The 27,676-nt window shown below is 36.8% G+C and overlaps 2 protein-coding genes across 3 annotated transcripts in view; one reads left to right on the top strand and one right to left on the bottom strand.

Annotated features, from left to right (window-relative positions):
- The first annotated feature begins 1,128 nt into the window (after positions 1–1,128).
- Positions 1,129–14,731, top strand: LOC101745680 (N-acetylglucosamine-6-sulfatase). Of its 2 annotated transcripts, none has more exons than XM_004928808.5 (10): positions 1,129–1,342; positions 3,373–3,616; positions 3,706–3,765; positions 6,431–6,631; positions 8,884–9,036; positions 10,266–10,433; positions 11,012–11,213; positions 12,214–12,521; positions 12,962–13,078; positions 13,518–14,731. In XM_004928808.5, exons 2-10 carry the CDS (start codon positions 3,503–3,505, stop codon positions 13,689–13,691), a joined length of 1,497 nt encoding a protein of 498 aa, XP_004928865.1. In that variant the 5' UTR covers positions 1,129–1,342; positions 3,373–3,502; the 3' UTR covers positions 13,692–14,731. The 2 variants fall into 2 exon arrangements, with proteins under 2 accessions (XP_004928865.1, XP_021205402.1); XM_021349727.3 differs by lacking the exon at positions 1,129–1,342 and adding an exon at positions 1,358–1,518.
- The window catches only part of LOC101737956 (uncharacterized), a 17,737-nt gene continuing 3,872 nt past the window's right edge, over positions 13,812–27,676 (bottom strand). The window contains exons 2-12 of the mRNA XM_062673027.1: positions 26,285–26,362; positions 23,522–24,716; positions 23,078–23,218; positions 20,763–20,874; positions 19,762–19,905; positions 18,583–18,728; positions 17,191–17,357; positions 16,332–16,452; positions 15,602–15,717; positions 15,046–15,170; positions 13,812–13,923 (exon numbers count right to left, since the gene is read on the bottom strand). Coding sequence (XP_062529011.1) covers positions 15,063–15,170; positions 15,602–15,717; positions 16,332–16,452; positions 17,191–17,357; positions 18,583–18,728; positions 19,762–19,905; positions 20,763–20,874; positions 23,078–23,218; positions 23,522–24,716; positions 26,285–26,356 — 2,322 coding nt within the window. The 5' untranslated portion in view covers positions 26,357–26,362 and the 3' untranslated portion in view covers positions 13,812–13,923; positions 15,046–15,062. The remainder of the gene's footprint in view (positions 13,924–15,045; positions 15,171–15,601; positions 15,718–16,331; positions 16,453–17,190; positions 17,358–18,582; positions 18,729–19,761; positions 19,906–20,762; positions 20,875–23,077; positions 23,219–23,521; positions 24,717–26,284; positions 26,363–27,676) is intronic.

Raw genomic sequence — 27,676 nt, 5'->3', positions numbered from 1 at the left:
TTTTATGATTGAAGGATTACTGGTGACCCGAAGGCCTTTCTAGTTTGACCAGGACAGGTGGGTGAGCAAAGGCTCAGCCAAGATTAATCTAAACCTTGACGTATCAATACTTATAATAAAATTTTGACTGTTGAATAAAAACTTAAGTAAGTAGAGCCAAAGCTATAAACCAGGTAGTTTATCAAGGCACGTTGAACTTGAAATTTTACATAATTTGAGACACGCTTCACAAACAATGTGCGATTCACACAACGTCGATGTACAATATTCAGATTTATGAGAAATATCTGGGTGCTCTGAGGAACTATATCAGATTGTCACTCACACCGTTGGAAGAGAGTCAACACTTACTTACAGCAACTTATTTTTCTCCACCTATTCGCTGGTAGGCTAAGGGGCTATTCCAGCTGCGTTGTGACGGTAGGTGAGCTCACGGGGCTCAACTTGAAACAATGTGCTAACACTGGCCCAACCAAGAGCAGTGCTTCATGGAATCTACCACCGGATCGCAATCTTGTCCCACTGAGAAGATCCGGCGAGAAACTCAGTGGTTTGTGTATAGGGATTAGTTCGCTCGTCGAACTCTTCGTCATAATCCACGAAGACGGTGACCAGCGCTTGAAAAACCATTTTTTTTTTGCCCTTTTAAGCAGACGAGCATACGGCCCACCTGATGGTGAGTGGTTACTGTCGCCCATGGATTTCAGCAATGCCAAGGGCAGAGCCAAGCCGCTGCCTACCGCTTAATACACTCGTATTCTCTCAGTACCGAGTGGATCCGGAGAATCTGACAAGAAATATTTCGATCAACAGCGTGATAATGTTGGCTCGCTGCCTGGATCGGATATGAGCTTATAGATAAGTATGCACTTGGCATTGCATAAATCCACAAACAACGGTGACCACAGGCTATCAGTTATGACATAGCTCTTCTGTATACAAAGGCAATAAAAATACATTCAAAATTATTTGTCAAAGATCCTAATTGATTTAAACGATGATGCAGCCCACCTTGTTTGCCTACCTATCTTATTATATTATACTCAATGCCCAATGATGCTGAATAGTCATTGCTAATACACTTTTATGAGTAGAATGTGAGTAGAGTGCAGGTGACAGCTAACAGGAAAGAGTGACAGATTGTTGAAATACCAAGTAGTGACAGCTGACAATATTTATAGATAAAATCTAAAATTGCATTTAAAATTTTCCCTTTCTTCGGGAATTATCGAATTATCTCAAGTCATAGTCAGCAAAAACAATTACCTTTATTTGAACTAATAATGGCCAAAAAAGGCGTGGTTGCTTTTGTCAAAGATTTTTATTACGACCCTTTTAAATGGTAAGTTGACATAACCTATATTAAAATGTGCCAAAAAGTAAATCAATGGATGGTTCACTCATTTTGAACTCATTTAGCTTTGAATTTTAAACTATAAACAAAATTTCTATTTACTCTGAATTAATCCTTTTTTTCGTGAACTATTCCTTTACGCAACGACCCACCTTTAAAAATCAGTAAGTTAAATGTTTTCACAAAACACGACAATGTAATACTAATAAATTACGTATAGATTCTTCCCCTTTGTGTGCTTGTAGTTTATATAACACAGTATATTAACAGGTCCTCATAAAAAAAGTTTTACTTGTCAACACACTATGTACTTTTTTATTGCTTAGTTTAGTTTACCACACTTTTGTATTGTGATTATATAGTGTGTTAATAAAAAATATGTTATGACTTAATTTTACAAAATACATAAAAAAGGACGACAGAATACAAAACTAATGCTAAATTAATCATACTAATCGTAAATTTTCCACTGACACTGGCTAAGATTTTTAGCATGCTCAATACCATGATGGACATTGCACGTCTGATAGTATTTGATCGGCCTAGGAGTGCAACAATATATTGAGTATAGTCCAAAAATAAGAGGTGACTTGCAGAAACAGTAATGTGACAATTATTTTTTGAGATCTCAAATATGCAACCGTCATTCCCTGTGAGGTGGTCATATTAAGGTGTGCATCCACTGGGCTAAAGATGATTTCTACTACGGCATTCAATGTGTTAAAAGAATTATTTTTTTTTAGAATTTAATGTGAAAATTAATTCCAATATAAGTAGCAGCCTTTTACCAACAACGGAAGATTGATTAAAACTTTTTTCTTAATTTTTTATTGCCTAGGCGGGTAGATGGAGGTCATGGCCCACCTGATTAATTGGTTACTGGAGCCCATAAACATACATACAAAGTAAACACCAAATACATACATACAAAGTAAACGCCACCACCTACCATTAGACATGAGTTCTAAGGTCAGTTTTTACAGTACAATGAGCTCCACCCTTCAAACAGAACTCATTACTGCTTCATGGCAGAAATAGGCACCCGTTCGCGCATTCACAATATGCCCCACCACCAGTAAATAGTAATTACGTAAATTATAATTTTGCAGGTTTGATTTTTACTACACGATGTTATTCCTTCACTGTGGAAGTCAATCGTCAACATTTATTTATTAAGCATGTATTTCATCATAAAAATTGGTACTTGCCAGCGGGATTTGAACACTGTTGCATCGCTAGATACAAATGCACCAGACGTCTTATCCTTTAGGCCACAATGACTTCAAACTTGTTGTAATTTAATTTCCTGTTCCAAGTTGTCCTTATCTTGTTTCTGACATTTCTAGTACATTACAAATTGCCAGACTTAAATAAATTATTAGTTCTGGGTAACAAGAAAAAAAGTTATTGAAAATTAGACTGCAGTTAGCCCAATATCTAGTCATCCATGACCACAAAATTGTAACATGTTTGAACTACCCAGCATAACATAAATATAGTACGCTGCCTACCATAGCTTGGCTTCACTTTCACTTTCATTTGGCTGTCCCCCTGGCATTGCTGACGTCCATGAGCGACGGTAACCACTTAATATCAGGTGGGCCGTGTGCTCGTCTGGCTAGAAGAGTAATAAAAAAAGTGTACTGTACATACACAAACAATTTGGATAAGCAACTTGGGTGCACTGTGTGGTGACTTCAATACCTTACCTATTTTTGTAGGGAGGCACCTGCAGTTTTAGCTACAATTCAAGGAAATTTGATATAGAATGCTGTTTACGATTATAGCATTGTTATATTAAATATAAAAAATTTAATAAGTTACAAATAAAATATTTTTTTACTTGAAAACCCTCTTTTTGTCATCCGATGAACATCCACTACAGGACATAGGCCTCCCCAAGGCTCGCCATAATGGCCAGTCCTACGCTGTCTAAATACTATTATCGACCCTATTAATCCAATATAAATGACAAAACATTAACTATGTTCATAACAGTGATTTGTCTTATCTTACAGGTCATTAGTAAAAAGCGTCGGATTTTTCACAGTAGGCGTTGTTATCGCAAGCGAGTGTACGGGCCTCGAGATCATGCCCGCTATGCCACATTAATTTTTTTTTTAATATTATTTTTTTAAATAAAGAACAATGTTACAATATTTATTTTTAATATTTTTCGTGAACAATGCTGTGGCTGAACTAAAACGACCAAACTTTGTTCTCATATTGACCGACGATCAAGATGTAGTTTTAGGTGGAATGGTTAGTATTATATATATAAAAAAAATTACAATGTGATAAAATAAATTGATTGTACATGAAAGTATTTGTTGTTTTATTTTTACTTTCAGGATCCGATGAAGAATGTTCAACGATTTATCGGGAAAGAAGGCATAACATTCACTAACTCCGTAAGTGCTTTTTTCTGGTACTCTCATATAATTGAATAAAGGCCACCAATGCAAAATTCAAAGTCAACTTGTATAATGCTTAAAGTTACCTTTTTTTCGTGTCAAAGCGGGACATCTACGGAATTTCGTATATGAATAAATATATATACAGAGTACGTCGGAGTAAAATGCAACATTTAATTGCAAAATAAAAAATGTGGTTTATTAAATGACTTGAAATAATTTATTATGGTATCTCACCCTCACTGAAATCTTAATTCTTACACCAACTTGCCCTTAATATAATATTTATAATTCTCTCGCAACAAAAAACTACTTTTCTACAGCAAAATTAGAGTTACTTTAGTATGTACTTTGTGATACAATAAGGATTTGGGATAATGAAGTATTCGGTAAGTTTCTAATAAACACATGCCCAACAGATACATTTTTGAAATTTTTGTTCTTGTTGGGAGCAGCGGGACGGAAAGCCTGAAAGCGGGACAATCTCGCCCAAAGCGAGACGTATGGTCACGTTAATAATGCTGGAAGCAAGCAGCGCAGGGCCAATCTTTGTGCCGAGACTTGGGGGAGGCCTTTGTCTAGCAGTGGATGTCTGGGTTGATAGAATAAAATAGAAAAAACGTTTTCCTTTCTCCAAAAATTTTTTTGTTGTATTACAATTAATAAGTCATCTAAGGATAACTAAGCGTAACCTGTGGTTTCATTCGTGTCGAATCTGTAATTCCGACAGAATGACTTCTTGCATTTTCCCGGGACAAAGAGTTGGTGGTATCAATCACCGCTCGTTAATTTAACAGTCGTTTTGTAGATCAGTTAACTAATGAATCAGTGAATTAATCATAAACACAATATCATATTTATTTAAGCGGAGAGATAGATAGGTACCCAGTATTTTCTGGGACGATCATTTACCATAGAAAAGGTTTCTATATAAAATGTTTTCAATCCGGATCATAAACTACTTTTGTCCTTTATCCGAACATTCGTATTTACTTTATTATTACTGTTAGTGTACCTAGATGTTATTTCTCGTAACACATACATCGTTATCGATAACGACACCGGCTTACAAAATATAAAAACAAATATTAAGATAAAATGTAGTTACTTACTGTTACGATCTTAATAGGTATTATAATAAAAGACAGAGAGAGATAAAATATTATAATAATATGGAATGAAATATTGTATCAATACTAAGTAGGTACATAATTTAAAAAACGCATAAAATAACTTGCCTAACTTTTTTTTCTCTACCTATTGGCTGTTAAGAGGTTATCACAGCTACGCCCTGACGGGTAACTTGCCTAAGGATTTAAATACTCTGATGAATTTTACAGTTTTTTAGGTTAATTTACTAATTAAATAACGCGTAGAAACTAGTCATCGCAGTTGGACGTAATTAATGAACAAGTATACATACATAATTATATCCTCAATGATAAGGGGTCAAACGAAAATAATCATTTCAAAATTAATTATAATGGCTAAAACTAAAATACAATATGATTATATTAAAATTGATGAAACTAAAGAGATCGATGAAAAACCTAATAGATTGGCTGCATTTACATAACACTGGCCGAAAGAAAAAATAATCGTTTTCAATAAAAAAATTTAATATGTCGTGAAACATTCCTATTGAAGTTTAAAGCTGACTAAGTACTGGTAGAGGGACGTATTGTAAGCGCGGACGTCTATATGTAGATACCACCATTCTGCCTATTTTTACCGCGAATCAGTCATACGTTCCGGTTTGACAGTTGAACAGCTGATAACAATAAAAAATTGTGATTTCAATGTTAGAGAACTAGATGGGTGATGACTGTCGACGTCGACCTAAACACTTCATTACGAATCCTCCCGATAATTAACGATGCTATTGGGTACCACAAGCACCGGTCACCGTCCTCATCGAACACGTCGCTTGCGACGAATGTGTCGACGAGTGAATTAACCCATAGACATAGCCCTTTGAGTTTCTCGCCGGATCTTCTCAGTGGGATGCGTTTCCGATCCGGTGGTAGATTCTACGAAGCATTGCTCTTGCTAGGGCCAGTGTGAACAACTCTCCCGGTTTGAGCCTCGTGAGCTCACCTACACGTTAGGGTGAAGCTGAAATGCCTCTCAAGGCTATCAGCATAGGTAGGGGGAAAAAAAGGTGATGTCATTCGCATTGTAATATCTATGGACTTAGTTGCACGCTTATACCAAATAGGCTCTGAGTTCATTCAAATATGAATATAAATAAAAAAATCACTTTGAGTTGCCAAATAACTGTTTCATCTGTACAAATATAGGAAGTGCGTCAAAATTACTAGACATTGCATGTTGGACATCGCTGGGTCGCGTTTGATGCAGGTGTCAACGGGCCGGCCGCACTGGACATTAAGTGGAGAGGCCTATGTTTAGCAGTGGAAAGTGGTCAGGCTGAGATGATGATGATGTCATGTTGGCAGTTGAAATTCGTAAGCTGTCTACAGGTTACAGCTTTTAGTGATATGTTGGTGCAACTTCTAGTGATATCTTAAGTGCAACTCCTAGTGATATCTTAAGTGCAACTCCTAGTGATATCTTAAGTGTAACTACTAGTGATATCTTAAGTGTAACTACTAGTGAGATCTTAGACGACAACTATTAAAGGTCACGTCGTTTATCACAGTACGTGACGTCACCGATATGCTGTCCAAGCAGAGCCAGTTTGCTGACAGGCATGTACGTTCACAACCACAAGACCGTGAACAATAGTCTTCACGGCGGATGCTATGGAGAGAACTGGAAAGATCACGAGAAACAGACGTTCGCTACTATACTTCAGGAAGCCGGATATGACACGTTCTATGCGGGGAAATATTTGAATCAGGTAAATTTTTCATTCGCCACTAGCTGACCCAGAAAACTTCGTAGTGATTCAATCGATATAAATAAAATAAACCTAAAACAAACAAAAGGAATCCGTCCGATGTTGGATACATCAAAGGAAAAACCAAATTGTTATTTTTATTTAATTCCGAGCTTTTAGCATATTTATCTACCTTTTAAACCTTCTCTGGACTTCCACGAATAATTCAAGACCAAAATTAGCCAAATCGGTCCTTCCGTTCTCGAGTTTTAGCGAGACTAACGAACAGCAATTCATTTTTATATATACAGATTTTGTTTTTAAGGGAAATCTCTAGTTTGGGTCTACACAAAATACTAACTATTAGATAGTGGGACTTTTTGGCGGTAACGCGAGAAGTGAAGTTGTGTGATTTGTTTTATTTTGTCTATTTAGTGTTTCTTCGGGTTTAAATGTGTAATAATGGTGGTTTATTAACTGTTTAATATCTGTGAAAGTGCACAAATGTGGGAAAATGAAACAAAACCGCTGGACGTAACTTCTCGGGATCCTCCAAAAAGTCCACTGAAAAAATCTTGGTAAATGACCACCATTTTACTGAGATTATATTTCATCCCATATCATCTCAATTCATTTCATTTCATTTCACTCCATAATATCATTTTTCATAAAAATATGAATAATATAAATTAAAATAAGACATGACTTAAAGGTCTCTGTTACCAGGTCATAAAAAGTCTAAATAATAATAATTAGATAGTGGTTATCGCACTGAAGTAGGAAACCTATGGAAATGAAACGTCAACCAAAAATTCGTGCCACTGTGACGTCATCTGACCACAAAACATGGCGGTTTTAGTGCTGTACAAAAGATTTCAATGTTATCAGGTTTTATCGATAAACGTTCTTGGCTCATTTTATTTTAAATATTGTTGAGTATTATTTATTTGTAGAATTTATACTTTAATGGGAAGTAAGTAGGTATATTGTTATGTGCAAATATGATATGATTTAGATGGGTGAAATCTAAGACAAGTTCGTCCTTCGAATTTGCCAAGTAAACGATATGATGATTTTTAAAAGTTGCTACACTGATTTTATAAAGTTGTCGTTTGTCGCAAAACATAAAGATATGGCGTAGTACAGTGCCATCTGCCCATTTCTAGCATGCTAAATGTTATCGAATTTTGAGTACGTGTTTTTCTTAGACTATTACAATCTATTTTAATTGTTTTGCTGACTCTAAAGTCCGTAACACACTACCGCAGCGCACCTCAAGGAAGGTGCGCCGCACTATTTGAATCACTCTCACTTGAGAGTGATTCAAATTTTAAACTTATGAAGGGACCGCCTGATAAAAAAAACACCTACAGAACATTTATTCGTTAATAAAATTACAAACGTCATTCCTTGTGACTTCCTCTCTAAAATCACTTAATTATTAAATATTTAACGAATTTACAATAGTGTTTTAGTCACTGCGGAATAAAACTATTTTATTTAAATAGTTCCGAAGAGATTTTGTCGGTAGCCTTTTTCCCGAAATATCTAAACAGAATGTCTAAATATGTTTTGATGACATATTTTAAAGAGGTATTTATGATTAGTGTCATGATCAATAGATTCCGACCGAAAAATGGTGTCCGATTTTTCGGATGAGGGTTCCATAATGAATTTAAATATATATAGATAATAGTTTTGGGGCATCGACTTTCTTGAGATCCTATAAAGTACGTTTTAATTATTGTTTTTGTATGTTCTAAGCATGATAAATTATGAATTTTTATATAAGCAATCATATTAAATCGATATCAAAGTCAATAATTAATGTACAACCCAAAACAGACGGCCGAACTGACGTGACAATGACATTTGGTGCGCACAACATGGCGGATTTTCGGCCTCATTAGACGGAGACGGAGATATTTACGTATATTCATGTTTCATTTTATGTACGCACTGAAATACTGTTAGGTATATTATTTTCCTGCGAGTTAAAGTGCTGAGTAAGAACGAGATAGATATATGTTTATGTGTGTGCCTTCAAAATGGGTGCTATTTATCTAAGCAATTGTACGTATAGAACAATATGTCGTGTCCCTACTATATAGGTCTATGGGTTATCGTCACTCATCGCTGACAGCTAATCATTTTCACGTTGTGACGTCAATGATTTCCGGTAACCACTTAACATCAGATAAGCCGTGACCTCGTACACATCTCGAAGTATAACAAGAATGAATCTGTCGAAAAATAATGGTTTTAATTTTCAGTATGGTACTAAAGAAGCCGGTGGCCCAGAGGTGGTACCCCCGGGCTGGACAGAATGGCGCGGCTTGGTCGGGAATTCAGTTTACTACAACTATACTTTGTCCAACAACGGCGTGCCGACGTTTTCGACTGATAGCTACTTAACCGATGTGATAGTGAGTTTTATCATTCTTATAAAACTAGTGGTCCCGCAGTAGTCGAAATTCGACTATAATTAATTGAAATTATAAGTTTCAACATTATTATGGTCCTATTGTTACAAATTTCGCCAAGACTACACTATAGACAAATACTCGTAATATTAAAGATAAACAATACTAACCTATTCTCAATTTGACTACGGACTTTAAGCTATAACAAAAGTTTGACAATAAACAAAGAATATATGTGTGTGTGTCAAATACATGTTAGTGTGTGTAATGTTTTCTTTATTGATTTAATGTATCTTTTATGGATTATTTTAAAAAAAAATTAGCATTGTGCACTTCTTCTTTATATTCTTTATAAGTGTAGAAAATTTCATACTCCTCCGTCAGCGCAATTTTCGTAAAAAGGGATACAAAGTTTTTGCTTCACGTATTAATATATAGATAATACGAGTGCATACATATTTATACATTGTAAATATTTTATTCACGAACCCAAATAGCAAAATGATAAAATGAACGAAAAAAAATGTCATTTATTAAGGTGTTCACATACATAATAATATATTATGTACATTCATACCTGTCTTTTTGTGTGTAAATATTTCGTTACCCCGCCGTTTCATTACATTGTAGTATGAAAAATATGATTAGTATACATATATGTATTTACTTAATTAAAGTAGTGACAGTAACATAATAAAATTAACTTCAATGTTATTTGTATTGAGCTAAAACAAATAATAATGTTAAGCCAGTACGAGTAAAGCCAGTTGTCGACAAATAGCAAAAACGAACGAAACGCCTAGTAATACTAACGGTCACCCGATCCTGTAGACCGAATGGTAAACAGTCGACCTCGCCCAAAGCACGTCATTACGGATCCTCCCGATCCATTATCGGTGCTTTTAGGCACCACAAGCACCGGTCACCGTCCTCCTCGAACCCGTCGCTTGCGACCAAGGGCTCGACGAGCGAACTAACCCATAGACACAGCCCACTGAGTTTCTCGCCGGTTCTTCTCAGTGGGTCGCAACTATCGAAAATGTTTTGGAAAATTCTAAACATGTCGTGTCGACTATCAAAGCATTGCAAAGACAACATAATGGCAGTTAGTTATCTCGAGCCCCATTGCGGAACAATATTAAGTAGATGATTTTGTAAATTACATTTTCGATTATTATTATTCCTAAAACAATAGCCTAATCGGGCCTAAACTTTGTCGTTTTTTTAAACAGCGTGAACTGGGAGTCAGCTACATAGAGAATCAGACGGAATCGAAGCCCTTTCTGATGGTGCTCGCTCCCCCCGCCCCGCACCAGCCCTTCACCCCCGCCCCTCGACACAAAGACGCGTTCAGTAACGTGACAGTCGTAAAGAGCCCCAATTTCAATATCATCGCTGAGGTACGTATGAGATATAACCCTAGAATATATCATCATAACACAATAGGGGTGTTAATGTCAGAGGATTTTAGAAATCCATTTATAAGTGAAACGTAATTGTTCTAACCCTTTAAAACGAATTACAACGAGTGATGCCGCCACTGCCTAATTATTGTGTTTTTTTTTCGATATTTTATTAGCTTAATCTAGGCCCGAGCTATGTCAACTTGAATGAAATTTTAGTTTGTTTTTTGCGATTTAGTTTCGATCCTCAGTGTGAGTGTATTCAAGATTTATTTTTTATTTTTATTGCATAGATGGGTGGAGGAGCTCACAGCCCACCTGGTGTTAAGTGGTTACCGGAGCCCATAGACATCTACAACTTAAATGCCGCCACCCACCTTGAGATATAAGTTCTAAGGTCCCATTTGTAACAGTACAACGGCTGCCCCGCCCTTCAAACCGAAACGCATTACTGCTTCACGGCAGAAATAGGCAGGGCGGTGGTACCTACCCACGCGGACTCACAAGAGGTCCTACCACCAGTAATTACGCAAATTAAAATTTTGCGGGTAATTCAGTGTCTTCATACATGTCAGGATAAGCATTGGCTGCTCCGCATGCCTCCGTCGCCACTCCCTGACGTGATGCTTCCCGAACTCGACCAAGTGTACCGGTCCCGGTGGGAAACTCTGCTCTCGGTCGATGAGATGGTCGCCGACATTATAGGCGCTTTGGAAACTCAAGCGTTCCTGGATAACACATACGTAGTGTTCACTTCCGATAACGGTTACCATATCGGTGAGTATCATATTCGAGGGCTGAAATGGTATTTTTGTTAATAATTTATTTCAGCTTGGATTTCAGCATAACACACTTGTTGAATGTCTCAAGGGTATCATCGAACGGTAGAAAAAATTAATAAATTATGCCTATTTCTGCCGTGAAGCAGTAATGCGATCCGGTTTGAAGGGTGGAGCAGCCGCTGTAACTATACTTGAGACCTTAGAACTTGTCTCGTGGTGGGTGACGCATTTACGTTGTGAATGTCTATGGGCTCCAGTAACCACTTAACACCAGGTGGGCTGTGAGCTCGTCCACCCATCTAAGCAATAAAAAAAAATTGTTTATGTTTATGAAACTATTAATTACAAGCTGAATTTTTTTATATTGTCACGTGATCTATATTGTTCCACACACGGCTTCACACCCTTTTTTTGGGACACCCTGTGAATTGATATTTTAACTTCACGTATAATCCTAAATTAAAATTGACTACAAGAGGTTTCATACACATTTTAGTATTAAAAAAATTTATAGATGGCGCTGTATTAAAAAAAAAACTGCACTGAGAACGTCTAATGTGTTCTATCTCATTCTCTCGCCGGCTGAATCCTATACATCCATGTGTTTGTGTCTCTATGGACTTATTTTTTCGTTTCATCGAGTTTGAAATCACAACGATGGTAAAGAAGTTTCACTTCAATAGTAACTCAACTGTTTCGTCTTTGCCTATTATAGATTTTTACTGGTGGTAGGAGCCTCTTGTGAGCCCGCACGACCGCCTCGCCTATTTCTGCCGTGAAGCAGTAATGCGTTTCAAATTGAAGGGTGAGGCAGCCGTTGTGACTATACTGAGACCTTAGAACTATATCTCATGGTGTGTGGCGCATTTACGTTGTAGATGTCTATGGGTTCCAGTTACCACTTAAGATCAGGTGGGCTGTGAGCTCGTCCACAAATCTAAGCAATAAAAAAATAAAAATAAAAGATATTGTATAAAAATCAATTATCATTCCAGGTCAAAACTCTCAAGTTTACGACAAACGTCAACCTTACGAAACTGACATCAAAGTTCCTTTACTAATAAAAGGGCCAGGACTGAAAAAGAACGTGGAAAACCGACAGCCGGTGTTAAATATTGATTTGGCGCCGACTATAATCAAACTGGCCGGCTTGGACATACCGAACAACGTGGACGGAAGGCCCATCGATGTTCACAACGAGGACATAGGCGAGAGGAACATGCTAATTGAATACTACGGCGAAGGCAAGGACGGATCTGTGGATAAAGAATGTCCTTGGAAGTATGATAGCGGTAATCTCGCTGTAAGTAGGAAACTTTTCATATTCCTTATATTTTACTGGTGGTGGTAGGACCTCTTGTGAGTCCGCGCGGGTAGGTACCACCGCCCTGCCTATTTCTGTCGTGAAGCAGTAATGCGTTTCGGTTTGAAGGGTGGGGCAGCCGTTGTAACTATACTGAGAACTTAGAACTTAGATAGGTGGCGCAAGTACGTTGTAGATGTCTATGGGCTTCAATAACCACTTAACACCAGGTGGGCTGTGAGCTCGTTTACCCATCGAAGCAATAAAAAAAAACACGCCGATGTGTCGTATGTGATACTCGAAGAACGCTGTTGCCCATTCTCTGGTGATTCTCTTAATCGTCTTCTACATCTTCAGGAAGGGATAAGGTGGTGCTCTTCTAGGCCAACATTACAAGACTAATTGTTTGATGTTGAAAAGATTCTTTTCTTCCCTTACAGCAATGCTATCCTCAGTACAGTTGCAAGTGTCAAGACGCCAAAAACAATACATACGCCTGTATCAGACACATCGCGGAGCGAATCGACAAGAAATATTGCCTCTTCGCTGACAATGAGGTGAGGAATCTAAATTAAGTAGTGGTCCCGCAGTAGTCGAAATTCGACTATAATTAATTGAAATTATAAGTTTGAACATTATTATGGTTATATTGTCAGACTATTATACTTCTATAATCACAGATTTCGCCAAGACAACACTGTAGACCAATAATATTAAAGATAAACAATATTAACCTATTTTCAATTTGACCACAGACTTTAAGCATTAACTAAAGTTTGACAATAAACAAAGAGTATATATACATATGTGTGTGTGTCAAATACATGGCAGTGTAATGTTTTTTTTATTGATTTAATGTCTCTTTTATGCATTATTTATAAAAAAATATTAGCATAGTGCACTCCACTATATTCTCTTCACGTATTAATATATAGATGAATAAATTAGTACAATTTTACCAAATTCAATATTCAAATAAACTACTTGTATTTACAGAACTTCAGTGAAATGTACAACATAGCAGACGATCCTTACGAATTGGAGAACATTGTGAACCACGTGTTTCCGGCGGTGAAGTACTGGTACAGAGAGATTCTAACGCGGATGCTGACCTGCTCCGGTGCTCATAATTGTGATCACCCATTGGAACCACTAATTAATATATTTTAGTTTAACCCCAACTTAATTTTCTATCGATTACCACAATTCCAGAGTTAATGTGGGTAGTAGTAAAATTTGTTAATTGTGAAGAGGCTATTTTCATGTAACGACCACAAAAAAGAAAACCAGTAAAAATGACAAATTTTATTACAAAATAAATAAAACAGTTCATAAAATTAACCTAAAATATAACAATATCAAAAATACATCACAGTATGGCAGCTTAAACATCTTTAAAAACCTGTAACAAAAACGAAATTTACTGAATTAAATTCAAAAATAATTTTACTGATTTAAAAATACACACTTGAAACATGAACCATTACTATTGATACTGTGAAGCAGTATTGCGCTCTGATTATAAGGACAGACATTGCACTATAAAATTGAGATACAGAACTCAAGTGTCAATGCAACATTTAGAATATGCAATTTCGAAAAGGGCACATCTCTGAAAATGTAAAATGTTCAGGAAATGAAAAAAAACTGATTATTATTTCCTAAAGCAGTGTAAAATTTAAAATATTAACTTTTGATATATATTTTAGTGTTAATTAGCAATTGAAAATTACTGGAATTATTATAAAATGGGTGTAGGTAAGCCTCAAAACTACATGTATATGAAAAAAACGTATTTGACAAAATATGCGACATGTGCCCTTTTCGTAATTGCATATTCATTTACATTGATGGTGGGCTCCAGTAACTACTCAAAAAATAATCACTCATCAGGTTAGCCATATTATGCTCGTCTGCCTACAAGGACAATAAAAATAATGGGCCGTGAGTTCGATTATTTGTCTAAAAGCAAGTTTTTCATTTTCATTTCTTAAACATGTTATTCTTTATGGATGTTGTTTGTGAACACATAAAATATTACATGCCTCGGGATCAAACCACAGTCTATCGGTTTAAATACGATCAAAAAATCCAATGAATTAATTTGAGAAATATGTTTAACACAAATAGCTCCAAAAAGAATATTATAATTAATTATCATGGGCAAAAACTAGAAACAGCTCTATATTAAAGAACATTTTTATTAGAAATTGTTTGATTTTAGAAATCCGCCGATTTTAATGTTCATGGTAGTTTCCTGTAGAGAAATGTTTATTATACAAACTAGCGACCCGCCCTCGCTTCGCTTCGGAAGCTGTAATTTATTATTGATTTCTCCACTATTTAATGGATGTTATTATACATATAAACCTTCCTCTTTAATCACTCTATCTATTAAAAAAAACCGCATCAAAATCCGATGCGTAGTTTTAAAGATTTAAGCATACATAGAGACAAACAGATATAGGGACAGAGAAAGCGACTTTGTTTTATACTATGTAGTGATATTTGATCAAAAACTTACTTTGAGATCATGCAAATTCAGGTTACAGCCGGGACCTGCTGTCGATTTTGTAAACTAAAGTAATCTGTAACTTTGCTCTGGACGGCTACGTCGTCCTTGCTAACCAGAGGGCAGGGAAAGTATTTCTGAAAGCAATAGAAAAGTAAATCAAAGGTAAATTTGAAAAAGGCATCTCTTTTGAAGTCGTCGTGGCCTAACAGATAAGACGTCCGGTGCATTCGTGTTGAGCGATGCACCGGTGTTCGAATCTCAGGCGGGTACCAATTTTTCTAATGAAATACGTACTCAACAAATGTTCACGATTGATTTCCATGGTGAAGGAATAACATTGTGTAATAAAAATGAAACCCGCCTTGAGATATAATTTCTAAGGTCTCAAGTATAGTTACAACGGCTGCCCCACCCTTCAAACCGAAAAGCATTACTGCTTCACGTCAGAAATAGGCAGGGTGGTGGTACCTACCCGCGCGGACTCACAAGAGGTCCTACCACCGGCATGTCCTTGACAATGTCAACAGTAAAATAGTGATTTTAGATATCATAAGAACGCATGTACCTGAACAGCTTTGACCCCGCCAGATATATCAACAGTGGGCACGACTTGTTTCGGTTTCAAAAATTTTATAAATCTTATCAATTCTGAAAAACTCGAATGTTCACTATATGGAATACCTGCAAGAAAAAAAAATAAGGTTCATATTGTTAAGCTTGAATACAAAATATTATAAGTAACACAGTATATACGAAGAGTATAGAACAATGATCATTCTGTGTGAGCTGCACAGAATTTTTTGACATCACAATCAATACTAAATCAACCGATAAGTATAAAAAAACTCAGGATGATATTTTTACACCCTGTATATGATATAATGTATTTTACTTGAAAAATCTATATCAAGTCATTAATGAGTATACAGCTCTGGCCACTTCATCTTCCAATCTTTATTTAATACTAGTTGACCCGGCAGAATTCGCAGTGCCTCAATCGAGAAATAAAAGACCAAAACTTTTGTATAAAATAAACTTAAAACCAACAAAAGGAATCCGTCCGACGGGGGACACATCAAAGGGAAAACAAAATTGTTATTTTTATTTAATTCCGAGCATTTTCACATTTGTCTACCTTTTAAGACCAAAATTAGCCAAATCGGTCCAGCCGTTCTCGAGTTTTAGCGAGACTAACGAACAGCAATTCATTTTTATATATACAGACAGATTCCCACATAGTGAAATATACATAACATTATAAAGTACACAATATTATTATGTAGCTAAGCGCGTACCGTGTATAGTGACAAAGTCCTTTTCAACGCACGAATTCTTTCCGTTTTCCCATCCACTGGGTTTGAAGGCCACAACCTCACTGAATGTACCTTTGAGGCTGTCCAGATAACTCCGTAATTTCTGAGAAACAAAAAACTCGATATACCTATTCGAAAGTTTTAAACTATAATGCGAGTCGTGCTAGCCTATCTCAAAAGATGTATCAGATAACAGTGTTAATTTTAAAAAATAAATAATAGTTTTAATAAATCTAACAAAATACGCTTTTATAGAAAATCCAACTAAAAAATAGAAAATAAATTTTAATAAATTTGAATTAAAAATAGTGTAAGAAAAAATTATTTTATTGTAAAAAAAGCGTGGGGTGCTTTTCAGGATATTATCAAAATAGCCCTTCTGCTCATATCTGTTCAACAAATATTTATAACTCCTGATACCATGCACCCCACGCTTTTTTTACAATAAACTCATTTTTTCTTACACTATTTTTAATTCAAATTTATAAAAATATTTTTTTTGTTGGATTTCATTTTTTTAATTTTTTTTTATAAATATTTTATTGTCATGGTCCTTAATAAGTATACCAAATTTTGAGTTAATCCGACGTTTTGAAGAGGGTCAAAATCATGTTCAAAGATTCCGTTACATACTAACATACATACGTCTGAGGCTAATAAAAGTGTATTATTATTATAACTCCGTGTAGACGAGGCAGAACTAGCGTAAAAGACAGATTGAAGATATCACGTCAGTCACATATCCCAGACCTATCTAAGGCTCAAAAGATTGGGAGTCAACGAATTTCTCAAAATCAACTTTATACCATTATACATAATAATATGATATGCTGATGCTTACCTCATGCGTAAGATCCCTCATGGGCACCACATGTAGCTGGCAAGATTGCGGAGGCGAGTGGGAGAAGCTTTGTCCCTCGACGACCTTTAAGATCCTGTCTTTTTCGGGACACGCCCAGACCGTACAGCCGACGCGACGAGCGATACCGAGGAAAAACTTTTCTTTACCTTAAAAAAAATAAAGATTTTATGGGAAAACTTCGCCCTAAGCGTGTAATCTATATAGTATAACCGGAACTGTGGTTTCTACAGAGGAAGTACAGTTTTCTGTGGAATTTTTCGAGATGAAGCCGTTATATTTATGTTATTAGCTGACTCGGCAGACTTCGTATTGCCTCAATCGATAAATTAAAGACCTAAACTTTTGTATAAAATAAACTTAAAACAAACAAAAGGGATCCGTCCGACGGAGGACACATCAAAGGCAAAACAAAATTGTTATTTTTATTTAATTCCGAGCATTTTCACATTTATCTACCTTTTAAACCTTCTCTGAACTTCCACAAATAATTCAAGACCAAAATTAGCCAAATCGTTCTCGAGTTTTAGTGTGTCTAACGAACAGCAATTCATTTTTATATATATAGATCATCACACCACCGCCACCAGAGTAGGGTCCATAGTTACTATAATAATGGTTACACCGCCTGGGGCCACAGCTCAGGTAGAATGGGGGGGGTTCCCGCAGTCAACATTACAATCCGACTCGCGAGTGTCACTAAGGACGCCATGACCAACGACACCAATTTTTGTTTCCTTCTAGTAACCTCTAGGGGTTATTCTAGATTCACCGAACTAGTAGGCGAGCTCATGGGGCCCAAACCGAGAGTTTTGCTAACACTGGCCCAAGCAAGAGCCGTGCTTCGCAGAATCTACCACCGGATCGGAAACGGGACCCACTGAGAAGATCCGGCGAGAAACTCAGTGGGCTCGGCTGGTCTCCGCGATACGGACCATTGTAAGACATCCTGAGAATAACCCACTGATTTTCTTCCTGGATCTTCTCAGTGAGTCGCGATTCCGATGCGGTGAACGATTCACCTATACCCTGCTCTTTCTGGGGGATTTTAGAAAGTACGTTAAGGATAAGCCCCGTGAGTTCACCCACTAGTGCCACTTGCATTTTTATCACTCTTTTTATTTATTTCTCTGTATTGCTTAGATGGGTGGACGGGCTCACTGCCCACCTGGTGTTAAATGGTTATTGGAGCCCATAGACATCCACAAAGTAAATGCGCCACCCACCTTCAGATGTAAGTTCTAATGTCTCAAGTATAGTTACATATAGTTGTATAAATAAATATATTGACATATCTATTTAAACCACGTCACAAATCAATCAATGTCATTATTTAATTATAGAGTAGTTAAAATGAAAATTTTCAACATTCACCTATCGTATAAGTACCGCACACGATAAGCACAGATGAAAACTTTTTCCCGGCACTCTCCAAGTTCGTCTTCTTCTGTTTCAAAATCTGTAAAGCCATTTCTAAGCTCTGATCTTGCGTAGGGAAGTCGTAACGTGGATTGCAATAACTGAAAATTAGTTTAAACGCAAATAACAATTATTATTATTGAAGTGAAACTTCTTTATCGGCGTTGGAAAAAAATTTACCGTCACATTTTTCGGTTACGCGTCACATTTTTCCGTTACGCGCCATCTTTTTCTTGCCCCTACCACGGTTGGTTCAGACGAAGAGTACTTTCACTTTCTCCAACGGAGTAGGGATAGCATTAATGTTTCACTTCTTACGTGTGTACACTAGTACACGCACACATTTTTTTTTTATTGCCATTGTAGGCAGACGAGCATACGGCCCACCTGATGGTGAGTGGTTACCGTCGCCCATGGACTTCAGCAATGCCAGGGGCAGAGCCAAGCCGCTGCCTACCGCTTAATACTCTCCACAAGCCTCGTTTGAAGAAGGACATGTCATAGCGCTCGGGAGACGCCGTGGAGGGGAGCTCATTCCATAGTCGGATGGTACGTGGCAAAAAAGATCTCTGGAAACGCACTGTGGATGACCGCAGTGGCTCCAGGTAGTATGGATGAACTCTACTCCGGTGGCGGGCGGTGCGATAGTAAAAACGAGATGATGGAATCATCTCAAATAATTCCTCAGACCACTCCCAGTTACAATGAAACTGTACGAATTTAAATTAAATGGAATTAAACGAGGTAACTCGCCCTGATGGTAGGGCGTACGGTGAGCGCACACAGGGCGGTACCATCGTTCTTTCTATTTCTGCCGCGAAGCAGTAATGCGTTCCAGTTTGACGGGTGGGGCAGTCATATCTCTGGTTGGGTGACTGATCGGGTCCAAATTAGGATTCCCCGGGTGATATGGACAACCGAGACTGACATACATACTTATACACAAGTATATACATATATAGATAATAAACACAAAGAGCGAAAAAACCTGCTCATCACACGAATATTTGCCCGATTCGGGAATCGAACCCACGAACCTCAGCGCAAGTCACGGCCACAACTGCACCACCGAATCAGCAGGTAAGTGGGGCTCGAGCTCTTTCAACTATCACGACGAACAAAATTGACACTAACGTCGTATCCAAATAGACGGTGTGAATATCCTTATTCCAAAATATAGGGTACGACTCCATGGTGTGCGATGCACGAAAATCGCCAGTGTGTAGCAACGTCTTCCCGTTGGGCAGCGTAAACACTAACATCAAGGCCCCGGGACAGCTGCAAAAACAACCGGACAATATCTATTACGTTAGCATTTTATTAGACGTTGACGAAACAGAAGAGCTTAAGCTATAATAAATATTTACTAAAAATCACGCCACGTTAACTGGTCCCGTGCCAAGCTCGTAAAGAACTTGTGTTACAGGTACCAGATAACGGAAAAGAAATGTAAGATTTATATTATAAACATACATATATTTAATATACCACCAATTATATACCTAATTCTAATATACTACCGGGTAGGACCTCTTGTGGGTCCGCGCGGGTAGGTAACACCACCCTGCATATTTCTGCCGTGAAACAGTAATGCGTTTCGGTTTGAAGAGTGCAGCAGCCGTTGTATTATATAACCTTAGAGCTCATGACTGAAGGTGGTGGCATTTACGTTGTAGATAAGTGTGGGCTCCAGCAACCACTTGACACCAGGTGGGCTGTGAGCTCATCCATCCATCTTAGCAATAAATAAACAAAAGTAGCCAACGGCTTAACCAATAACTTAACCAATGGTTTGTGGGAGGCCTATGTCCAGCAGTGGTCGTCTGTGGGCTGACAAGAAGAACCAACGCTGTCCGGGGCATAATAATACCAAATCCTTTGCACCATTTTTTCGTGATTAACAAACAACTTTCACTCTACTAACTCTGCAATCGACACATAACTTATATACCTGTTAAATATGTACTCAATGGAAAACACTCTACTCGGTGTGACCAATGAGACATTATATTACTGCAGTACAAAAGTTAACCCTCGATTTAAAAATATTTAAAAAACATCGTAACGCAAAAGGATGAACCTCCCAACAAAAACGTTTTTATAACATTCGATTCTTATAAATTTAAAGCCCTTACTGATTAGCGTCAACAGCCGTTATTTCGACGCCGTCGATTCTGATCGTTTCGTCGATGCTTATAACGTGAATGCTCTTCGGGTTCACGCCTAGCCGTGAGATACAGAGATCCGCTGGAATAGTTCCAAAACACCATATTACCAAGGAAATTCATAGACGTCGTTGCGTTTGCGGTTTGAAAGGTAGAACAGTTATTATCTAATATATAAAATTCTCGTGTCACAATGTTCGTTCCCATACTCCTCCGAAACCGCTTGACCGATTCTCATGAAATTTTTTATGCATATTCAGTAAGCCTGAGAATCGGTTACTATCTATTTTTTATACCCCTAAGTGATTAGGGTTGTCCACCCCTAACATTTTTTTTTTTTATTTGGACTTTTTTTTTGTTATAATGAGGTATTATGTGGTTGAATGAGGTTTTGTTATTTTTATTATATATTCCCTCATCGTTCACAGCACTACATACCTCTCACTCATTTACCACATCCTTACACACTTACAATAAGTTAGTTTTTTTTTCTACACTAGAAATTCCCTAGAAATCTTATATATGGCAAAACAATGTTTGCCGGGTCAGCTAGTCTTTATGTATATGTCGCAGGCAATTTGTATGATTCCGCCGTTTACAAACGGCGTCGTCATTATAAAAACGCTCGCCGCTATGTAAAATGCCGAAGGCAAAATGATAACTCGTTCAATTGTTATAATTTCGACATTGGTTGTAGTTTTAGGGTGACCATAATAAAATGTAGTTTATAATAATCAGACTTTATTTCCGCAATCAAGTACTAATGAAGATTTCAAGTAAGACTAAATTATGTGCTTTGATTCTCTTGAAGTATTTGCCTAGTTAAAATATTTAAAAACAAAACAAAATTTAAATGACAATAATAAAACTTCTAAGGATAATATGACACTTTCAAAAAAAAAAAAACTGGTAATTTATGTAAAATCATATTTTGTAGTCTGAAGTGTTCATCATTCTTAGAAGACATTTCCCTAAATTAGTAACTGAAGATTATTTAAAAAATAAACGTTTCTTGATTTATTTTTAAATAAAAAGTAACAAAAGTAACAATAAAAATGTATATTACTTATTTGCGCATGCCCCATTTCATGACTAAAAAACACCAAAGCATTATAATATTTAAGTTACAAAGCAGATAAATTGACATAACGATACGAATAAATCGATCGCTTTTCTCTCAATAGTAAATCTATCCTTCATTTGATACTGAATTTTGTCTCGACCACCATGTCCGTAACTTCTATGAATACAATACATCGTAATATTCTTCTAACGGTATTACACGAACGGTTGGAATGCCAAGGCTATTCCTTTTTAAATAAGGTAGTCCAATTCACTGATGCTCATAACCTCGTATTTTTTTGACCTGCAGGAGTCCTCCGGGAACCAGATTCTGTGGCCACCTTAGCATTTTTTAGGTGCCGGATAACCTCAAAAATTTTACTATTTGTCCAAAGCTTTTTTACAGCTTCCGTTTGAGAATTGTATAATTTTTTTAATTCACTATAATATAAAGCTTTAAAATCAGAATTATTTTCTAAAATGTCTTCTCCACACGAAATATTTGCAGTTTTCAGTTATTTTTTGAGACACAAAATGACGCCATTGTTATTGTTTTGATCAACAGTGGCGCGCGTGGTAAAAAAATGAACTAAATACATTCAATTTGCCGCGGCATTATGAAAACGGCGTTTGAATTGTCGATGTTATGTTGTGGCATATTATAAAGTGACACGGCAATATACATTTTGCCTTCGGCATTTTACATAACGGCGAGCGTTTTTATAATGACGACGCCGTTTGTAAACGGCGGAATCATACAAATTGCCTGCGACATATATAACATATCGAAAGGAGAAAGACTACATATTTGGTTCAAGCGACATTTTGCTTAATACGCGACATTTATCTTTGTAATTAAAGGTCCATTTTATTTGGCATTACTATCAAGAATTCGACGCTTTTAATTGGACTTCAATTAAGTTTACCCCATTCAAATAGGCGAAGCTTTTTTGTTGTGATATTTTTTTTAAATTTTAAACTTTAAATGGCTCTCCTGTAATAGCCATTCCCTCCCTTAATATATATAAAAGTCTATGCATGTATGTTCCCTGTGGACTACGAAAGAGATGCATTGGATCAATGATGAGATCAAGTTGGAACAAAAATTGAGAATTTTGTTACTACGGTCAGATAATGGTAATGTTGACTCTGGTCTAATATTGCAGCTTACAGTAGAGGATCAAAGAAAACAGCATCGGATATCCGAATATTCAGGAGCGTACCTGTTATTCTTGAACAGAATAGTTGTTTATTAAAGCTTTTCTTCAAACCAGTGTAGTGATCGGAGTGAAAATGGGTCAGAAAATAATGCTTCACGTTTGGTATGTCCCCATATGAAAATGCATCAACCGCGAAATAAGTCCCTGGAAATTTAAGGTTATTAGTTTTCACATAGATGCACACAGGTGAACAAGCTTCTCGTTAATATCGAGACGGATGAAAAAAATTGCCGTAAATCTTTATAAATTGTAAAAGCTGTAACTTTTCTAAAGTTGATGGTCTCGAAGCTACGTTGAAGCGCAGCCTGCTGGATGAATATATAAGCATTTTCGTTAAGATTTCAGACGAATTCAAAAAACTTTTGCACTTTATATTCGTAATTCACCAATTGCAACTTAATTTATTCAGGACCTTTTACATCACATTCTTTTGATTTGTAAACTAACCTGCAACGATTTTATGATGTGGTATACTTCTTGGAGAAATCGATGTACGATTGGATTTAGATTTTGCTGGTAAACTGAAATTTAGTGTCTCGATTCCTTTCCTGGGCCAGTGGGCGCTTGCGCTTTCATTTCTTACTTTAGCAGATTGTACATGAGGTGTTTCGGTTCTTATTATTTTGACATCTTGACTCCGCGGAGATATAATCTCTCGTCTTATAGACGTAGTTTTAACGGATCTTGGAGATTCATTGTTTCTGTCGTTTACTTTGCACAGCGTCCTTCTATTGGTATCACCGACACAAGAATTCTTACTCATCGCCCTCACACTAGCCACATTTTCTATTTGATCAGCATTTGTATCTTCCCCTTTTAGACTAAAAACATTAACAATCTTAGGGAGGAAATCATGAATCGATTTCTGTTTCAATTTAGTACTCGCAAAATTTCCATTATTCAACGTGGCGTCGAGTAATCTTCTTTTATTCCCTTTCCAACTGTCGTAAATAATTTTTCGTTTCTCTAATTTATAATTTGGCGGCTGGACAGTGACATGTCCGAATTTCTCAATGGCATTTGTTTTCAAAATTAGAACTCTAGAGTCGTCCGTATCGTCTTCTACGTTAGGTCTTTTTCTAATTTCTAAATTAACTAAAACCTTTTTAGTCTCGTCCGTGACACTTTTATGCATATCATCAAATTCGTAATCGCTCAACGATTTCGAATTTTCAATTAAGTCACAATTAACGTTAACATTATTATGTTCGTAATTGAAAACGATACGTTTGATTGCGCAGCTTTTCGAGTTTACATCAACAGCCCCGTTGTTTGTTAGAGCAAACGATATGCCTATAAGTGGTCGGCGACTAAAACTACCTCCTAAAATCACTGTATCGTCGCTTTTTTTCTGGGTATCGTGTACATACGTGTCCGTGCTTAATTCCGAGGAATCTGACAAAAGTGATTTACCATTGTGCAGTGGCAGACAATTGTCGACAATTACAGTAGTACCATCAATACTCGGAACCAAGTAATCTCTCGAGCCTTTCTCATTTTTTTCATTACACGTAAAATCTATATCTATCGTGTCTGTAGCATCTAGAACACTGTTCACTGATTTTGTTGTGCAAGCCGGTTGTTGAACAATTTCGGGGTTTACGTTTTCCAGTACCAAAGTACTTACAGATGTTCCAGGTTCCTAAAATCGAATTTCCGAATTTCTAGCGAATGCCATTATTGTGATGTGTTAGTAAAATTATTTAATATAATTTCATTTTTTTTGCTGTAGACAGTAGGGTCTTCCTGATAGGTGACTCTGGTAGTAGAACCTCTTGTGAGTCCGCGCGGGTAGGTACCACCGCCCTGCCTATTTCTGCCGTGAAGCAGTAATGTGTTTCGGTTTGAAGGGTGGGGCAGCCGTTGTAACTAAACTTGAGACCTTAGAACTTATATCTCAGGGTGGGTGGGGCGTTTACATTATCATACGATATACATTGTCTATGGGCTCCAGTAACCGCATAACACCAGGTGGGCTGTGAGCTCGTCCACCCATCTAAGCAATAAAAACAAATGTTAAATGGTTAACAGGTATATCAGAAAAGCAATGCCAGCACCCACTGCTATCAAAACCAGAAGAAGTGCTCTGAAGCAGAATTAGGCGGAATGGTGGTGGTCGTGGTATTATATATATATATTTTTTTTCCCTACCTATGCTGATAGCCTTGAGAGGCTATTTCAGCGTACCCTAGCTTGTGTAGGTGAGCTCGCGGGGCTCAAACCGGAGAATTGCTAACACCGCCCTAGCAAGAGCAGTGCTTCGCAGAATCTACCACCGGATCGGAAGCGCGACCCACTGAGAAGATCCGGCGAGAAACTCAGTGGGCTGTGTCTGTGGGTTAATTCGCTCGTCGAGCCCTTCGTCGCAAGCGACGGGTTCGGCGAGGACGGTGACCGGGTGGTATTATACCCTACCAGTAATCTTACATTAAATTGTTTGCATAGAAAAATTACATTTGGAGTGATGAATAGTGCATGTCGGCTGGAGTACATTACACAAATATTAATAATAATTATAATTGACATGCTATTGCTGCGTCATATTTACTAGAGCAATTTAAGAAGCCACATTTTTTACTACAAATTCAGTTTGAGACAGATTGGAGGCCGATGAAATTCTGTTTTCTACTCCTCTAGATAAAATGCAGCAAACAAAAGGGAACATAATATAAGAGCAGTCTTCCATTACATATGAGCAGCACTCCATTAGAAACTATATTGGAAGGCAGCGGCCTGGCTCTGCCACTGGCATTGCTGAAGTCCATGGGCGACGGTATCCACTCACCATCAGGTGCGCAGTATGCTCGTCTGTCTACAAGGGCAAAAAAAAATATACATACTCATCTTCGAAAAATAATTTGTTTTATCATTTCACAATAAATATCAATTATCCTCCTTTAACTATGCCCCCAAAACTTACTTGAGTGTTGCAAGAAAGAGCAAATAAAATTTATAAAATATGTTTGTTATAGAGATCAATACAACAGTTCTCTTGTCAAATATTAGTTATGTCAAATGCAATATTTGAATACAGGTACATACATTGTTAAACAGTAAATATAATGGTTCAGGTAATTCAGTAATGTTACAAGATTTATCTCATGCAATTTCAATCATATGTGAAAAAGTGATGTAGGTAGTGCTAGTTGTGAAAAAGTATATGATTGGAAACGTGCAAAAATCTTGATCCTTGTTTGAATTTTTTTTTACCTTTGATGACTTTTGGAGCTCATTAACCTTGTTGCGAAAAGTTCCCAGAGACAGTGAAATATTACTGACCATAGAATTCTGTTAAAGAAAAACAATTAATGTTCTTGGTCACTTTATTAAAAAAAAAAAAGGTGCATTATCCAAAGCCAAGCAATCTTACATTGTACTTGTCTATCCAACTCTTATTAATAGAATTTACAAGTAAAAAACCATAACCTCTTCCAATTAAAACTACTTTATTAATTTGTTTTTTAATTAATGATGTGGTTTTGTGTGCCAGCCCTGCCAGTTTCTGTCACAAAACAGCAATGGAATCCAGTTTGAAAGGTGGGACGGCTGTTAGACTTCGTGTTTGAAGGTCACAAGTATTCACATGGTAATGTTTATGGGCCCCAGTAACCAGTTAAGACCAGGGAGAGTGGAAGCTCATTCACATGCAAAAAAAATGAAAGTACTGAAAAAGATATCACATTGATACTGTGTATCAAATTAACTATGGGTAACATACTAACAAAAAAAAAGTTAAATACACATTTTTTTTTTATAGGTAGTTGTAACTTGAATGAACATGAATGCCTCAAGAAACTGAAGCCCTGCTTCCTTTTGAGACTAATCTCTAAAGATTCAAATTAAAAAACTTCAGTTTCTGTAATGAAGAAATTATGCATTACAATTTGAGTTGTTTTGGAATTAAACCTCTCGACTTTTTTGAATCTAATGATGCACGATCGATTACAAATGTTGATGTCTATGGACTCCAGGAATATAATTTAACATCAAGTGACATTGAACTCGCCTGCTCACATTCAACTAGTAAAAAGTATTAATATGTAGGTAAGTAAGATATGTAATTAAGTTGGCTGGGACACCGTAAGGATCGTATCATTAAGCATAGCTACGATGCCAAGTACTGCCAACAGTATACTCGTAACAGACCCTGCTGCATAGCCCTGCTACCTAGTGTTTTTTGAAACATACACAATACAATTTGTTTACCACTCACTTGTGTTAATGTATTGTTGAAATTTGATTTTTTGTATCTTCGCGGGTTCAACAGAGAAGGCACAAAATTATTAATATCGTCATCTTTATTCATTATTTTTATAACCATGTATTGAATTGTATTAATTTTCATGAAAATAGCAATTTTTTGCAGACAAAAAATTATTTATGTATGTACAACATTTGTTATTGTTGTTGTTAATTTTTTTATTAATAGATATTACAGGCTTGGAAATAAAGTCTTTTAAGCCAAATCAGTATTTCTGTTTCTTCGGCCGTTTTCCAATTACAGCACAAGAGCGCATTATGCGGCGTAATGCTCAACTAAGCTCCAGCATAATTCGGCATTGTGCGTCACTGAGTCGCATTATGCTCTGTAATTGGAAAACT

Source organism: Bombyx mori, chromosome 16 (genome assembly GCF_030269925.1).
Source record: "Bombyx mori chromosome 16, ASM3026992v2".
Lineage (NCBI taxonomy): Eukaryota > Metazoa > Arthropoda > Insecta > Lepidoptera > Bombycidae > Bombyx > Bombyx mori.
This window is presented reverse-complemented; position numbering and strand designations above follow the sequence as displayed.